We start from the raw sequence: 18803 nt of genomic DNA, 5'->3' as shown, positions 1-18803 counted from the left end.
GCAACAATAGACATATCCAATGCAGTGGCACTCAGCTCTCAGAATAAGTTCGCTTAGCTGGCCTGTGTACTACTGTTGATCGACAAGTTATGGCATCGGGATGGCTAAATTTCCAACTTTCGTGCGAGATAATGGGCCACAGTGCTGATGTACGTGCTGTGGAAACACAAGGCAGTGGTCCTCAACAAAATCTATTGACTGCCTCAAGAGATGGCACTGCTTGTGTATGGTGCCCTGATGCAGGATCAAACAGGGAGTTCGTTCTGAGCAAGACGATTAATAGTCACACAGGTTACGTTTCATCCCTATGTGTGATTCCTGCAGATGTTGCTGCTGGCAGGGGAAAATGTAAGTAACATATTTACATTCCTAGCTGAGTTTTTGTGATTGCAAGGGGAGTGGTATTGTAATTGTGTACCGTACTTCTTCTAAAATTGGCGCCCTTCTATTATGAAGATGACATATTTTTGCGAGTATTAATTTCTGCGAATGAGAGTAAAATCGTAAAAATGTGTACTCGCAAAATGCAATGAATCTCATTAAAACTACTTGCGAGTAATTAAAAACGCTATAATTTCACAGGATTTAGCAGAATTTCAAAATGAGCTAACAGTGAAAACGCAAACACCTATACCTGTGAAAATGTGTCACCTTAACTGCGTTCTCATGAGAAATGCTTCCATGGCTCCAAGGCTGTTGACTGCCTTGTGCCGTATCTCAACACCATCCTCCCCAAGCCCGTCAAGAGAGCTCAAGTCCTGTAATTATGCGCCACCTAGACTGAAAAGTAATTTTGAGGTCTCCATTATAGTGGCTGCAGATATTATTTTTTGGCGGCACCTTGCTAAATGGAGGCCAGTATCACTTCTTTTTATTTCAGTAAGCTTGAGGATGTGTGAGACACCTCCACTTAAGAAGCATCGTCCTCCACCTGTAGTTGCCACAAAAAAGCCAGTTGGAAGGCCAAGGTCATTGACAGAGCTGAACCTCGAGTTCCATAATGTTTTAGGGCGGCCTGAGGATACCACTTGCTCAAATGACCTCTATTTATAAGGCACCCTTCTAATTATGTGCCTCTTTGGTAATGTTTCTGTCTCTAATTATAGCCCTGGCTAATATCCTAATTATACGTCACCCTCTTTTAGAAGAAGTACGGTAGGCAGTAGCCTCACTACTAGTTGGGCGTAGCCCGGCACCCGTTTTGACGGGTGGCCGGGGGATACGCTTATATAGGATTTAGCCAAAGCAGATTGCAAGATAACGATATTTATGACTCAAATACTGATATTCATAACCGGATGTGCGGTTTATATGATGCTTACAGAGCAGTACGTATTGCATAACACAGCAGTACAAATCCGATATAAGCGTGTCCTCCGGGCACCTGTCAGAACGAGTGCGGGGCCACGCCCAGCTACCTCACTACTAGCCTTGTCTCCAGGCCAATTTTTCTTTAATACAAGGGAAGAATAAAATGAGTCTGGTGTTGGTTGCATGTATCTAGCATTCTGGAATTTCCCGTTTTGGCGAATATTACCGTACCCTAACGAAAATACGCCCACCCTCTTCTGCAAGAAGTTTGATAATATCAATATTCTAGAGATAACTGGACAAATCTGTCCATCTGATAGGACGTAATCTTGGAATCTAGATCTAGCTCTCCATAGGATCGGAAGAGTAGAGAAACTCTCTCACCAACTACTAATTATGCCTCGGTGCGCATGCGCAAGCGAGGTATACGGTAGTGTGTTTGTGTGTCTGTGTGTGTGTGTGTGTGTGTGTGTAGACTATTTCAGCTGCTCAAGGATCAATCGAGTGCAAGAAAGAGTTTCTATAGGCTTCTAGTCATGTTTACTTGGATTACGATTTGTGGATTTGCAGCAAAGCATTACTTTGTTCTCGAGTTATGCCTACTTGGAATGCCTTTTCAGAAGAGTGCGTAGCGAAACTTGTCTATGGAGTGCTGCTACTCTACTTAGTAGCTACAGGGTTAGCTGTAGCTCTGCACTAGAATGCTTGCTATTGGTAGCTGCAACAGTGAGAAGAGAGCTGCAAGGCTCTACTGATGCAGCCATTTAGGCTTGAACTTTTGGCATCGATTGTTTTTAATAACAATAATGGTCGATCTTTACCCACTCTTTGTGATTCTGATTCTGCCTGCATGCACCAAAATTAATGCAAAAATGTTCATCATAATTATGTGTGTATAAACGCTATTAGTAGCTTTATGTTATGTAGCTTTGGCACCTCCACCGAGGCATCAGCACCCGCGGTGCTTTCATTATGTTATTTGTTGTTCTGAAACCATCCACAAACATAGTTACTTATTATGGCATGCACCTTCAGTGTTCAGAAACTATAACCTTAATCCTAGATTTTTTAATAGAACGCTTTGTCCACTGATTTAGTAAAGGATCATGCCCTTCAGTTGCAAATAGGTAAATCTACCTCGAATAAAGGCCGCGTGTTAGCTAGCTAACGTGCAAGTTTAGGCCTTTTAGCTTTTGCTCACCACAACGAGGCTTTAACATCAAAATCTGCTACTATAAAAACTTGTATGAAGGCTATCTATGCTGTAATCGCAGCGCTATGGCATCCACTCACATGTCACACACAAACAAACCAAACGACTACTGTATACCTGCTGGCTTCGGCACCGCCTCGGGTAATAATGAGATTCAGAGGGGGCTGTTTTCGACCCAACCCTACTATTAGCACGTAATTATTTGTTATACTAAATAATTTTTTTGAATGTGTTATTTATTGCTCTATTTGTCAGCTCTCGTTGTAACCGGTGGGCAGGACAACACTATTCTCGTTCACTCACTGGATATGGACGTGGGAGGTGAGATTCGTTGCTGTGTACGTGAACATATACTCACGTATACGTACTTGTTCTTTTCTTTCTTAAAGTACATTGTACATGTATGTCACCAAGGTTCATATGGTACACTCGCTATTCCGTTTACCGGCCAGTGCTGGCTGTCCCAAACAAGGTTTTCAATGTAATTTTACGTACTATACACTTTGCAGAACCTTTGGAGAGGTATGTTGGCCATCAGGGTCTGGTTACCTGCCTTATTTATCAACACAACCAACTGATCTCTGGCTCGTGGGACAGGTATGATCTTTGGTACATGCAATCATAAAAGCTCATTATGTTAATATAATTGTTAACCTCGTGTCCATCCAGTAACTAGAGTTTTACAAAATGATATATATATGTATAGATGCGATATCTGACCGTCTAAAAACAAAAATTTCCTGGGGGAGCATGTCCTCAGACCCCACTAGATGGTTATCCGGCTTGTCCCTCCCCCCAATAATTTATTTTTCTGAAATGTGACTAATAACCCCCCTGTTAATTTTTACCCGAGGCCAGCGGGTATAGTAGTCATCTGGTTTGTTACCCGAGGCGTGCGTGGGCGGCCACGGGTATAGTAGTTGTATGTTTGTCTGTTTGTATAATTTCTGAGTCTACATGCTTATACCTGGATGCCATAGCACTGCGTTTACAGCATGGACAGCCTTCACAAGTTTTAACAATGGTAGATTTCGATGTTAAAGCTTTGTTGTCGTATAAAAACGAGCAAAATCTAAGAAGCTTGAACTTGCACGTTGACCAGCTCTACACGCGACCTTTATTCAAGGTAGATATACATAATTATTTGCAGCTGAAGTGATCCTGTACCAGGAGCAATTGAAAAGGGTCGCTAGATAGAAAGCTAGAATTGTTACTGGTTTGTTGTCTCCGGAGGCTTCTTTGCTGACTCTGGACCAGGACTTCTCCAAGGCTTTTTTGCTGGTGATCCTAGTCTCATGTGACATGTAATACTTATGTTTCAGCATACCTCCAGTCTAGTTTAGTTTTATTGCTCCTGAGTTGTTGCGGTAGACAGCTACATGTATTAAAGTCATTTATAAGCATGTCACTAGCCGAGGGTTTGCACTTTAGTGCTCAGTTACCCGAGGCCGTGCCGTGGCCAGCGGGTATAGTACTCGTCTGTTTGTGACACATGAATTTACTCACCTGGATTCCATAGCACTGCGTTTACAGCATGGATAGCTGTCTCACAACAAATTGTTAGTTTTAATAGTGGCAGATTTTGATGTTAAAGCTTCGTTGTCGAATAAAAGCTAGAACTTTACACGTTGGCAGCTGTTATACACCCGTTATTTATTCGAGGTAGGCGTACGTATTTACAGCTGAAGTGATCCCGTGCCAGGAATAATGGAAAAGGGTCATTGAAGTAGAAAACTAGAATTGTGACTGGTTTGTTGTCTCGGGGAAGCTTCTTTGCTGACTCTGGATACCGGATCCTAGCACCAGGACCATACTTTTCTTCACTATGATCATAGTCCACAATGCATGTACTATTGTAGCAACAACTTACATGCTCTTTTACGTCAAATTTTTCTCTGAGTTGCTATGCTAGACAGCTCAGTCATGCATACTACATGTACTGCATTGTATCACTCCTCGGTTTCTTTATAATCATGTCACCAGCCGAGGGTTTGCACTTTAGTGCTCTAGTTCTGATGCATGTTAAAAAAAAAAAGGAGAGTCGGGAAACCCTCATTTATGCGCTACTAACTAGAGTACTAAAGTGCAAACCCTTGGCTAGTGACATGATTATAAAGAAACCAGAGGGGTGATATAATGCAGTGCACGTAGCAACTCAAGAGCAATAAAACTAAACCCCAGACTGGAGACATGCTGAAACATTTGAGAACAGAGTTTTAGCGGTACATGAGACATTCACTGTGGACTGGGATCACATCAAAGAAACCTGGAGTCTTATGTATATGGCTGGCTGGAGTATAGGATCCAGAGTCAGCCAGCAGCACTATCCTATGCAGCCACAATTCTAGCTTTCTACGTTAGTGACCCTATTCCATTGTTCCTGGTGCGGGATTACTTCAGCTGCAAATACGTAGTCTGCCACGTGCAAGTTCAAGCTTCTTAGCTTTTGCTCGACAAAGAAGCTTTAATTAACATCAAAATCTGTCACTATTTAAACCAAGATAGTGTTGTGTAAAGGCTATACATGCTGTAAACGCAGTGCTGTGGCATCCAGGTGAAAAGAAAAGGCTATCACAAACCAACAGACTATACCCGTGGCCGCCCACGCGCGCCTCGGGTAATTAATGTGTGCCCAATCACCTAGCTGTTGTAATGATATTATTATTCCTCTTTAGCACTGTGAGGGTTTGGAAGAGCGGGTGTGGTAGTGAAGTGATTGAGGCACATAAGCCAGCTGTTTGGGCAATCGCTGGACTCTTTGCTTTCGATGGAACTAATCGCATTTTAACAGGTATTGCCAAATTGGGTAGGAAACTGTTCCTTATAGACATTACCAATTTTAAAATTGGTTCACGTTGTGTTAATAATGCCTGTTAACTTCATCTGCTGCACGGTTGCTATCTGACGTCAATGGCCTCCCAATGGATGTAGTTAAAGAAGTTACATACGTACATTACGCCCACTTAGGATGTATCACGATTACGCGCCCTCGGACATCGTGCTTTTAATCGTGATAAATCTCTCGTGGCGTTTTCTTTCTGGACGTACATAATTATTGTTAAATTTTGTTCAAGTTGTTCCGTTTCAATTACTGCTCTCAGGAGGGGCTGACCGTGTGGTGAGACTGTGGGAAGTAGACACAAAAATGTGTATACAAGAATATTCTGGGCATGGTGATGTTGTTAGAGATGTCAAGGTTTCATCTCATGAACTGTTTCTCTCAGCTTCAAATGACTGGTAGGCATACGTTTTTGTGGCATGTTTTTCCTCTCTATCAAGCACTCTTTGTACAAATGCATTCATGTAGTGAACTATGCAGTGAGTATAGGTGTATATCTTTGTAGTTAGGGACTGTGTATATGCTCTGCAGTACTACATGCCTCCACACGCGTTTGTTATATAGTGTTATCCGTGAATGGAGCATCCATTCTGGGCTGTGTCTTCGAGAAATGTATGGACATGAGGCGTTTGTGTACAGGTATAAGAAGATAGACTGTGATTCATGTAAATGTTCATTACTGTAACAGTACGTATCTTGTTTGGTTAATATTAGTGCGTCAATATGACATTGCATAATACGTGTATGTATTTTGACGTGGAAAATTAAGACAGATGTACTCCGCGCAGTCTTGCTCTGATGCCTAGTCGAAGTGATGTAGACTTTGTATCATGTGGTGAAGATGGGACCATCAGAGTGTGGCAAGGTATACATAATTATGTGTTTATTTTTTACCTGCTTGAATGTGCGCTCCAGGAGATGTGTGCAAGCAAGTGATACGAGTGCCCGCTACCTCAGTATGGTCAGTAGCAGTTGAAACTAATGGAGACATCGTAGCTGGATCAAGGTGAGAATGATTACCTCGAGGCGCATTAGGCAGCCACGTACTGGTTAAAGTAGTATGTCGGTTTGTCTGTCTGCGTGTGTATTCTGAGTCTGCTAACCTGGATGCCAAACTAATGCAAAAATTATACATCTACTATTAACCTTTCAAGCTATCACACTTTTGTTTTATATAAATTTTAATTAAGCTGTTCTTCCATAATACAGCAAAACATGCCTCGAGGCAGCACTCAGGTGCTGCTTGGTGAGATTTTTATTTATTGTTACCAGATACCGGCGGCTGGCTAGCGTGTGCAAGGCACTCGATATCAGGCCCTCTTCCTTTCAAGGAAAATAAATATTACTAAAAAATTGAAGTAGGCGTAGTGACAGAAGTATATAGATGTGTTTGTTACTTTTCAGTGATGGGGTTGCTCGAGTGTTCACAATCAACGCAGAGAAAGTAGCACCTCCCCAAGAAATTGCTGTGAGTATATAATTATAGTAAAGTGTTCAAACCTGAGTGTGGAATTGTCTAATCTTTATTTTAGATCTTCAATTCTAAAGTAGTGGAACACAAGTAAGTTATTTTGTTGTGAATTTCCTAATTATATTTGTTTATACATTGTGATTATGCCTCGAGGCGTAGCCCACACAAAGAATACAGTAAAGCTGATTGTGTGGGTGTTTGTCTATTCCAGCTGTAACTGCTCAACGGTTACAGTGTGGCGAAAACTAGCAGCTTCTATGTAGGCTTCTAGCCACATTGTCTTGATTTTTTTTTTTTTTTTTGCAAATTAAAGCTTCTTTCTCGAGGTATGCTACATGTAGTTTAATTTACAGTGCCGATCGACTGTTGCAGTAAGTATCATTATAGAAGAATGGCAGAAGTCTATCGTGCCTGTAAGCTTAAAATATTATTAATTTTTGCAGGGGAAGGTCAAATTTTATTTTCGCCAATTTTTGCTCAGATTATCAATTTTTGTTCAGAAGCAGAGATACATGTACATGAACAAGTGAATGCTCTCGTACTGATACCATGAGCGGCTTGTTCTCGGATGAATGCATGACTGGCCTCAAGTACTTGTATTTCGATCGATCTGCTTCTGAGCAAAATGACGACCTGAAAAATAACGTTTTAAGCTCACGTTTTAAGCTCACAGACACTAAAAACTAGGTTAAAAGTGAAGTGCTCCGGTAAAGAAGGGCTAAAACAATATTCAGACAAAATCAAGATTACAGAGATATTACAGATTATCCAGAACTCAGCTAAAAAATTTCTTTTTAATACTTCAGAAAATGGGCGTGTCCCTTAACAGCGCATGCGCATTGCAGTTGTTACCATGGATACAGGCCTGCTTCATGCGCAGACAACCATGTGGCACTATTGTTTATCAATTAAGTGGGTGGATCAAGGTGTGGTTTATCTATTCAATTATCTGGCATTTTCTGTATCCGGCCTGCCTCTGGAACCAAGGTGTCCGGATAATCGAGGTTCTACTGTACTGTACTAACTTACTCTGCATAGATCAAAGAAGCTCCAGCTGCAATTATAGACAGTCAAAAGCAACTAGCTAGAAAGTTATGATCGTTTTAATAAAGGTCAAAGATTGCAATCAATTATTGGTCACGAACTTAGACCTTAAAATATACGGAATGTGTTTTACCAGAGGTCTTCAAGTAGTCTATCAGCATTACGCAATCAGCAATAAGTATGTTAGTTATTACGCCATGCCCTCCCTCGTGCAATATTTGCAGCTCCGCAACGAAGAAGAGTAATATCGATATCAGCAAGTTGCCTGGAATGGAAGCTTTGCACACTTCAGGTTAGTATACGCCCTATCAAATATTATTACGTATGTGATATGCTTGTAGGTCATACGAATGGAGACACTCTAATGGTCAACAATGAAGGAGTCCCTGAAGTGTATCAGGTGCATCTCCACATACGTAGATTCTAAATTTATCTTCAAGCTTGCTTTTTTTCACAGTGGAACGTTGATGTCAGTGAATGGATTAAGGTTAGTTAGTGCTGATCACATGATCTCCAGCTTGGCTACCGCATGACCATAACTTATTCCACACTTATGTATAAGTGTGCTTTAAGAATGCAATCTTTTAATTATAATACAAGCTAGCAGATTAAATATGTATACCAAGCAAAGCGAGTATCAATCATTGAATATTTATGCATCGGTGCGCATGCGCAAGCGAGGTATACGGTAGTGTGTGTGTGTGTGTGTGTGTGTGTGTGTGTGTAAACTGCTACAGCTGCTCAAGGATGAATCAAGTGCAAGTAAGAGTTTCTATAGGCTTCTAGTCATGTTTTCTTGGATTTTAATTCATGGATTTGCAAAATAATGCTTCGTTCTCGAGTTATGCCTAGTTTTGCTTACTTGGAATGCCATTGCAGCCTTTTCAGAAGAGCACGTAGCCAAACTTGTTTACCGAGTGTTGCTACTCTACTTAGTAGTTAGCTCTGCACTAGAACGCTAGCTATTGGTAGCTGCAAGAGTGAGAAGAGAGCTGCAAGGCTCTGCTAATGCAGCCATTAATTTTAGACTTGAACTTTTGGCATCAATCGTTTTTAACAACAATCATGGTCAATCATTACACACTTCCTGAGTTTTTGCATACAGCAAAATTATATTGTTTATCGTGTGCTATTAGTAGCTTTATGTTATGTAGCTTTGGCATCTCCACCGAGGCATCAGCACCTGCAGTGCTTTCATTACACAAGCAAAGATGTGTTTGAGTCCACCCTTGTTTCCGAAATCAACATATTCGAGATAAACACGACCATTCTGATCAAATTTCTTGTGTATGCTTCAGATTGCGATGTTTCTACGCATACCACAAATGTTAAGCAAAGGCCTTGCCATCATGTGTATTGATAGCATCGCTTTTTTGTCTGCTTCGAAGACGTACCTACAATGTAAGTCAGATCCATGTAATCGTTTTATTTCAGCATCGAAGGTGCTTTTAAATCTTATCAGTTCATCCAGATCACCTGGAGGCATTATCCAGCAGTGGGATTGTTAGTAGAAGTCGAGACACGACATTGGCAGGGAAAATCAGTCGAGAACATGCCCAGTCAGTCTAAGCTTGCTTTCGTCTTGCCGTATCTCCTCCTTTTCATCAGTTACTGGATCTGCAAACCTATTATATATACTCAAACTTGCCATTACGTTTTAGCCATCTAGCTAGCTAGCTAGCCACCAGCAACTGATTTAAAATGTAGCTGCATGGATGAACAGGTACAAAACTGGTTTAACACGCACCACGAGGCTAGAGCTAGCTCATGTGACAGCACTTTAGAACACATCTAGCCAAGTCACGTGTTTTAATGCTGGTGCACTCGGATGGCCTCTCAGTTTATAATGCACTCGACTGCGCCTCAAGCACCATATTAACCTCGAGGCCATCCTCAGCACGCAGATTAAAATTTATCTTGGCTAGGTGTGTTCGTATTTATTGGCTCTGGTGTAGTATATTCTTCATTCCCACTAGATTGGAAATGCGATTGGAAAGGCTCCAGAAAACTCTCATGTATACAATGGAAAGGTAATTAAAAATAACGTGTTATTCAGTGTTCAGCTTATAGTAGTGGTGCTTTTGCATGGTTGTTTTAGGAGTATGACTTTGTGTTTGAAATTGAGCTGGATGAGGGGCCTCCACCTAAGAATACTCTCAAACTACCATACAATCGAACAAGTAAGTATTATGATATTGAAGCCGCATGGACCTGTATTTGAGTGACAATGCAAGTTATAGTTATATACAGTAGAACTTTGATGACTCCGCTGGACAAATTTCTGTAAAACAGAGTTGAAGTAAACTAGAACAGGCGTGTCTCTTAATTGTGTATTCGCAAATAACAGCTGTTACTATGGAGATATACCTGTTTATCTTCTGCGGATGCGCAATGTATATCACGTGTCCTACTGCTGTTTATCAGTTAAGTGAATTGAGGCTTGGTTTATTCCATTCAGTTATCTTGACCTGGCTCTGACAAAATTAATGTGTGTTTGAATAAATCTAGGTTCTACTGTACCATGGTTTAGAAATGTATGGCCGCATCCTCGGTCTCTGATCGTCTATACATTACGCATTTACTCTTCTACCATGGTAAACTATCAAGAAGCTGCGTTAGGTTTTGTCGCATTACAACCATTGAGCATGCAGTTACAGCTGTATTGCACACAGTCAGCAATCGGGTATGAAGTCCGTTGGTTTGTTAGCCGAGGCCGTGCCGCGGCTAGCGAGTATAGTAGTCTGTTAGTTTGTTTGTTACCCGAGGCGGTATAGTAGTCCGTTGGTTTGTGATTTCTGAGCCTTCTCACCTGGATGCCATAGCGCAGGGATCGAAATAACAGTCTGACACCTGACAAACTTCGTGCACGTGTTAGTCAGATATTTTGTCGGAGCATACATGTATGTAGAGCTAGCCAGTTTGGGTTAGCTATTTTAGCACGCCCTTGTCGGAGTTCTAGTAGCTCAGAACAAGAAGTGTGGAGAAATGGATCGGTGAAAATGACCAAGAATTACAAATTGCCTCATGGCTGTACATTGAATGTAGTTAGCTAGCTGAGAGCAAGCAAACTATCTGTTTGTTCTTTCACTTTTTGGTGGTCTCTCTCTACAAAGTTTCTTGATAAGCTATCAGGCCTAAGAAATTTGAACGAGTTTATTGATAGCTCAAGGAATACTCGAGCATCCTCATTTTCGGGGAAAGACCATGGGCTATAGCCCAAGATATTTTGTTAAAAACATAAATTGTATGGCCAACTTTCTGTTGATTGCATGTCAGAGCAAAATTACATTTTGTTGGATCAAAACATTAATTGGACTGACATTTTGACGGTCATGCTAATATTTTTAGCGTGAGCCCTGTAGCGGTGCGTTTACAGCATGGAAAGCCTTCACACAACAAGTTATTAGTTGAATAGGGGCAGATTTTGATGTTAAAGCTTCGTTGTGGAATAAAAGCGAAAAAAAACTTGAACTTGCACGTTGGCCATAGAGCTATAGCTAACGCGGCTTTACTTTGAGCTAAGCACTATTACAGCCACGTGGATCAATTGTTTTCATGGAAAAAGACTCTAGGCTTCTTTGCTGGCTACTGTAAGCCTACTCCGGTCTCACTGCATGTCAGCTTAATGTTCTACTTTTAACGCTCACGGCCTGCTCTGCTGTGATCCAAATAACGCTCCAAGACTCCCGGTGTGCATGTCAGGTGCCTTATTTGTAACATTTTCGGTTTATTTCTGCTGACTCTGCTGTGATCCTATGGTCCTAGTGTATGTCTGACCACTACCGTTTTCAAAGCCTTAATTATTCCTCGGTCAAGCGAGGTATACGGTAGTGTGTCTGTCTGTCTGTGTAGACTGCTACAGCTGCACAAGGATCAATGAAGTGTAAGTAAGAGTTTCTATTGGCTTCTAGTCATGTTTTCTTGGATTTTAATTCATGGATTTGCAATAATATAATGCTTCGTTCTCGAGTTACGCCTAGTTTTGTTTGTTTGGAATGCCATTGCAGCCTTTTCAGAAGAGCACGTAGCCAAACTTGTTTACCGAGTGTTACTAGTCTACTTAGTAGTTAGCTCTGCACTAGAACGCTAGCTATTGGTAGCTGCAAGAGTGAGAAGAGAGCTGCAAGGCTGCTGACTTGCAGCCATTAATTTTTATTAGACTTGAACTTTTGGCATCGATCGTTTTTAACAACAATCATCGTAGATTATTACCCACTCTTTGAGTTTCCCTGGATTTTGCATGCAGTAAAATTAAAAATGTGATAATTATGTGTATAAAAGCTAGCTTAGTAGCTTATTACACATAAAAGCTAGCTTAGTAGCTTATTAGCTTTATGTTATGTAGCTTTGGCACCTCCACCGAGGCATCATCACCTGAGGTGCTTTCATTGTCATAGCGCTCAAATAGTTCAAGTAAGTTGCTGTTAGGCTCTTCGATGTACCGTACCGTATCATACCTGCTTGGTTGTGAGACATAAAACAGCCGCGGGTTAGCACTTCAGTGCTTGTTTGTTTGTGACACACGAGTCTACTCAACTGGATTTCATGGCACTGCGTTTACAGTATGGATAGCCTAATTCACACAACATTTAGTAGTGGCATATTTCGATGTTAAAGCTTTGTTATTGTATAAAAACGAGCAAAAGCTAAGAAGCTGGAACTGTGCAAGTTCAAGCTTCTTAAATAAAGGTCACGACCTTTCTTTATTCGAGGTAGAGCTACACATTTCCAGCTGAATTAAGTGATCCTTTACCGGTCTCTATTAAAAGTAGTTGCTTCGTGTAACTGCATGAGCACTCGATCCTCTATTTATCACATCAACAGCCGAGGGTTAGCACTTCTGAATCAGTGCTCTATTTATTACATTTTGTGCTTCCAGAGTGAGGCTTGTGTTTGTGGCCAGCAAATAATTTAGAGTGTATATAACTGTATCCAACCCTCGCCACAGCTGACCCATACATAGCTGCTGAAGATTTTCTCAGTGCTAACAGCCTCCCAGCTAGCTACTTAGACCAAGTTGCTGAGTTTATCATTCAAAACACTGGAAATTCCAGTGGGTCATTAAGCTCTATGGCTGCAGACCCCTTCACTGGTACGTGCTTCAAATAGTTATGAGAGTAAATTTGAACTATGCCTGTTTCACTTCTTTAGGTGGCTCCAGATATGTGCCTGATTCTGGAGGAGCAGTTCAAGAAAGAGGATCTGATTCTTTCAGTGGTGAAACTAGTTTGTCTCCAAAATGTTATAAGATTATCTTACACCATGCACCCATGATAATTGCAAGTGGAAATTCACCAGCAATATTTCGTATAGGGAAGAATCAATACCAAACGAGTGCTGATGATCCAGAAGTTGGTAGTTCGTCTATGGGGGGTGCTGCTGATCCCTTCACTGGTTAGCCCTCTATACTGCTATAATTGTTGTTGTAAGTTGTTTGTGGTTTGTGTAGGAAGAGGTGGCTATCGCCCTGTAGCATTTAACCAGCCACCTGCTAACAAGGTTAGATTATATTATATCTGTTTGCGCTATCATGTTTATTATAATTATTATAGCCTGGAATCACTGTCAAATTTCAAGGCTCTCAGTTATCTGAGACTAATTTGTTTCCATTGGTAAGGTTATAATTATCTGAAACACATGCAAAATCGTAACCATGTAGACCAACTACAAATTTTTTGAAAGCGCTGGTGAATATGCAGGAAAAATAATGGGAAAAGTCAGGGAGTTCAATCAAGTTATAGATCAAGTGCGCTGTATATTCTTATTATAATTCTAACCATGTAACTTCCAATAGAGTCAGCAACTTACTGCTGATCAGTTGACTGCAACAGAGGGTAAATCTCCCTCTTATCATATGTATGTCAGGCCGCTAACGCTTCATTTTATTATATCTACAGTGCTATGTTGTGTGTTTACATGTGGATCTGTCACGACCAGTGTTTCAGATCTCTCGTTAATCAACAAATTGCTTGACTGGCCATCACAAAATTTGTTTCCAGGTATAATTCTAGCACATTTAACTATCACATAATTTGTTACTAAAAGTATAAGAATTATCACAGTTATCCCTTGCATGCCCATATATCCTAGCAACTGCATGAAAACAGGATATAAGGTATATTATCTCTGCCTCGTTGGTCAGTTTAGGAATTTTACTTTTGGTTTCATTTTTGGTACGTAAAATGTTCACTAACCAAAATTTGAATTGTGGTATAATTATGCTTTAACTTTTTAGGTCTTGATATTGTGCGTCTAGCCTTGCTTAGTGACGTGGGACACAAACATTTAATCCCTGATCAACACACTGGTGCAGAGTTTGTGAGGATCATGACCAGTTTTGCACTGTAAGGATTATGATGGTACATTTATGCTCTTCTTTACCTAATCTGCCTTTTGTGATAATCAGTGGCCCACATTCTCAAAGCAAGAACTTGCTGCTAGTCTTGAGAAGTCTTGCCAACGTGTTTTCTCAGGATGCTGGAGTTCAACTAATGGACTCTATTCGATCCAAGGTAATGTGATGAAGTGTTCCTAATAGTTCTGTACTTTTACACCATTTATAGGTACTTTCTGACCTCTGTAAGCTCTATCCATCTTGTACAAGTCGGCCTAGCCAAATTGCTCTGGCGACTGTGGTGCTCAAGTATGTACTCTAGCTGTTGTACATGTATGCTTCCTTTTTAATAATCACTTTTGCAGCTATAGTCATTACTATAGTAAGAATGAAAAGTTTGATGGTTACATGGAATGTACGGAGCACATTTGCAAGGTGAGAGTTGTATGATAGATCATACCGTTGCAATATTAAAAGCCATCTCGCCACTGCATTTATAATTCATATGGTAGATCATACACTCAGTGTATGTGTAAGCGCAAGTGATATATACGCTAGTCTGTTTGTGTGCGTGCTGCGTGTGTTAATGCTGTTACAATATTAAAAGCCATCTTGCCAATGGATTTATAATTGGTGGATTTGAACCTAAAGCTTCTTCAGGGTGTCATACAGGGTTTTGAAGTAGAGGGGGGAACTAGGCATGCTTTTGAAAATTAACCAGAACATTTTGCTAAAAAAAGGTCGACTGCTATTTCAATACCATGTTAGTACATGCTGTATGTAACATTGCCAGTATATACATGTATATATGGACACTCATTCGTATAAAGTTAGTACCTGAATGCAATTTTTAGGGGGGATATCCTCCCTGTATGACACCCTGTTCTTTCTCGAGTTATGGCTAGTTTTGCCTACTTTGTTTTCATGCAGACTGGTGCCTAGCAAAATCTGTTGATACAACTTTGCTAATTAACCCGAGGCCCGTTATAGTAGTCTGTTTGTCGGTGTCTGCTCACCTGTATGCCATTACTGGAAATTTTGATATAAAAGCTTCATTGTCGAATAGAAGCGCAAGAAGCTTACCCCTTGGCTGCATGTTTGCTATAATTATAATAATAGAGCTATAATTATAGCTAGATATTCACGGCCGTGCTCCGGCATTTCATACAGGAGGATATGAGGGGATGGAGCATATCTTACTATGTATAATTATAGTATTGCGGATTCATTATCGTCTAACCATATTTCCTTGTTTGTAATGTGCTAAGTGCTCTGCTGCATGTACATGTCCTGGTGATAACGCATTTGATTTTGTTATGCCTCGAGGCGTAGCCGCACGAGGGATACAGTAAAGCTGACTGGCTGTCTGTGTGTCTATGTGTCTGTTCCAGCTTAGCTGCTCAACGATTACAATGCGACGAAAACTAACAGCTTCTATAGGTTTCTATGTAGCCACGTTCTCTTGGATTTTGATTCGTAGATTTGCAAACTATAGCTTCTTTCTCGAGCTATGACTAGTTTGACTCACAGTGAAGGCTGCATCATCTGTTTGCACAAACTTTCTATTCAACTGAGTTAGCCTTGCACTAAAGCGCAACTAGAGAAATGCACTTGTACTTAGCAACAATCAATCTAGCAACTATTCATGATTTAATTGGCATCTCTGTGTCTCTATACAAGTCGGCCCAGTTCCACCTCAGTTTAATGGGCACAATCTTTGCTTAGTTTTGTACAGATTTATCAATGTGTTTTAATCAATTTAAGCTCTTCAAATATTACCGTATAGCAAGTAATTTTCGGGGGGCAAAAAATTCGTGGTTGAGCAATATTTAGTCACTTCGTGGATAATATTTGTGTGGTTGCTGCTTGCACTGCAGGTACATGTAAAGGCAAGCAAGGTCACTTCATTCGTGGGTAAAATATTCGTGGTCCAGTGTTCGACCACGAAAACCACGAATATTTTGCCCCACGAAAATTACCAGCTATACGGTATACTCAAAGGTCAGTCAGACATAGTGTAGACGTTTTGACCTTGTTGGACCTCCTCTGGACTGACATGCTGTAGTTTACTGAATTTCAAAAGTTCATGCCATATTGGATTCCTTATGAGAAGTGCTTTTACTGTATAACAGGTTACTTCGAATTACACTGCCCAAGCCTGATTGAGTTTCTAACTTGTTGCGAATCACATGCAAAAAGCATAGAAAATTGTCGCCTCCTTCACAGACCCTCCTTTTTCTGTTCTTTGTCTAGTTTATTAAGATACCAATACGGGACGAAATAAGGAAGAGACAGAGCCTGCCTTGTTAAGTCGCGTGACGTAGACAAGTGAATATTTAATGTGGACAGTCACTAGCTGGGTGGAGCTTGGCAGGGCAAAGTTACAGCATGCCTACGCATTGCAGACTTTCACATAATAAGCTGTTAGCATCATAGATAGTATGCCAGAATGAAGTGTGGAGACATCGTAGACTAGATAGTTTTACTCCAGATGACAGACTTGCATCCAAAGGTCCTCCAATACAGCACCTCTAACAACGCTGCTCACCCTCACAGATTCTACTGTACTGGTCCTGGTGTAGCCTCGATCCCAGGCCGCACTTCCCACTAGGGAAGTGGGGCCGGTGAAGGAGGCTAGTCCTGGTGTGGCTACTTGTGTAGAACGATTATACTTCGTGGGTACTTCCGTTTCTAATCCCCCTCTTCTATGATGTTAGCATTGATTACTGAACAATGAGTATGATAGGTAGATCCATGACGATGGCACAATAAAAATATATAGTAGCTATAGTCAGACATCCAAAGGATTGTACTACTACCGTTGTAAATACAGTACATGCCTGGGTAACAGAGGAAGTACGACAGGTGCAGTGCAGCTCAGAAATTAATTGGACACTAATTATTCGCCCACGACGTATACGTATGTTATTGTTATTGCTGAGTGTATGCCTACCTTCTCTGCCTGGGTAATAATATCAACCCATAATTATATGATGTGCATCCCTGGAGTGCATGCGTGGTAAATTCCAATGCAGTCAGGTAGAATCCTGCAATCTATTAGTATAGGTAGGTAAGCAGCCCTGTTAGCTTGCATTGCTTTTGTAAAACTGGAGTGCATTGATGTGTGGTAAATTCCAATGCAGTCAGGTAGAATCCTGCTATCTGATTGGTAGGTAATAACTAATTTGATCTTTGAATTATTACGCAATCAGCAATAAGTAGGTTTATTACGTCGTGCCCTCGTGCTGTAATGCTAATACAACTCTTGCATGAGTAATAACCTGTACGAAACACACAAGCTAATAGCTACCTAGCTAACTGTTTGCCAAGCAACGTCCATGTGCACTTGCAAGCAAAAAAGTACAACTTTTATATAAAATAATGTTTTCCAACATCTACCTTTGCATGCTTGTGACAAAAAAACAGAAACAGGAAGAACCTGAGTGGGCACTATCTACTCACGAACCGGCACCATGCTTGTTGTGGCAAGCATAATTATAGGTACATGTAGCCATTGACTACAGAACTTCCAGGGCCATGGGCATTCTCAACGCAAATTAGAATTAGCACCACTGGATCTATTGCTAGACATAAACCTTCAATCGAGTGCTGATGCTATTCATTAGCCAATTCAAATAAGACGTGTGCGTGTGGTGTGTTGTGTGTTTGTTTAATTATGTAATCTCTCTGAATTTCGTTTTTGTATAGCTCATTGATTCTTCATTTGATGCTGAAGCCAAATTTAGAGCTCTAATTTCATTAGGAAGCTTGGTAAGTCTTTTGTATTCAATAATGAGACGAGTTATACACCTCAACTAATAGACGTCTGTGAGCAAAGAAGCTGTCAAGTTGTCAGCTCAACCTAGAGATTTAATCGCCATGGCTCGTGGACTAGCTACCTCAAGTGATATGGAGAAGGTATGCTCAAAGTGGCTGTGGGTATAATAATTATTTTGATTTATGCACGAACTATAGGTTGGAATTGCATGTGTGTCCAACAGGCTACAGTCGAATTTAATGGCCATTACTTTTGTACATACTATAGGTAAGGCGATGTGCAGAAGCTGTGCTGGAGTCTTTAAAGTAATGACCGATTGTGACAATAAGTGATTTACAATTATTATTATTATTATTATTATTATTATTGTGTAGGTATAGTTATTAATTTTTTTTAAAGACTAGACGCTGTGTTTCTGTTAGCTACCGTATAGCGGGTTGTTTTCTTATGATGGCGTACATTTCTTATTGTAGAGCATCATACGAAAAGAAATTATTCTACTGCACTATGTTCAACGTATATAGCTATCCTGAGCTGTATGAATAGTTAGTTGGGCAGTTTATACGAACATAATTTGCATCAATGAAAATTCCCCGCTTATATACGTATACGGTATTCATTTTTCGATTTATACTAAAAACCTATTATAGCAGGAATAATAATTATGTACCAATTTCAGACCCAGAATACAATTTTTTTTTATTACTGGGCTCAGTATGCATTATGACAAGATTTTGGAACAGTGCCCATAATTACAAATCATTAATGCAAAGTTTTGTGGGACCTTCTTGCATGTTCTCGTATGACCACAAA

The 18803-nt window shown here is 40.5% G+C and overlaps 1 protein-coding gene across 1 annotated transcript; it reads left to right on the top strand.

The window, feature by feature from the left end:
• Positions 1–7: 7 nt before the first annotated feature.
• Positions 8–18495, top strand: LOC135342387 (phospholipase A-2-activating protein-like). Its single transcript, XM_064539118.1, has 30 exons — positions 8–348; positions 2780–2845; positions 3034–3121; positions 5200–5315; positions 5626–5761; positions 5928–6002; positions 6152–6228; positions 6279–6369; positions 6768–6831; positions 6896–6924; positions 8103–8170; positions 8220–8278; positions 8336–8365; positions 9855–9908; positions 9977–10058; positions 12827–12970; positions 13030–13095; positions 13192–13272; positions 13328–13377; positions 13431–13490; positions 13538–13624; positions 13673–13712; positions 13776–13877; positions 14114–14222; positions 14285–14390; positions 14442–14521; positions 14578–14647; positions 17921–17983; positions 18035–18130; positions 18258–18495. The coding sequence occupies exons 1-30, from the start codon at positions 90–92 to the stop codon at positions 18297–18299; spliced, it is 2490 nt and encodes an 829-aa protein (XP_064395188.1). The 5' UTR covers positions 8–89; the 3' UTR covers positions 18300–18495.
• The last annotated feature ends 308 nt before the right edge of the window (positions 18496–18803 follow it).

The sequence above is a fragment of the Halichondria panicea genome, chromosome 10 (assembly GCF_963675165.1).
Source record: "Halichondria panicea chromosome 10, odHalPani1.1, whole genome shotgun sequence".
NCBI lineage: Eukaryota > Metazoa > Porifera > Demospongiae > Suberitida > Halichondriidae > Halichondria > Halichondria panicea.
This window is presented reverse-complemented; position numbering and strand designations above follow the sequence as displayed.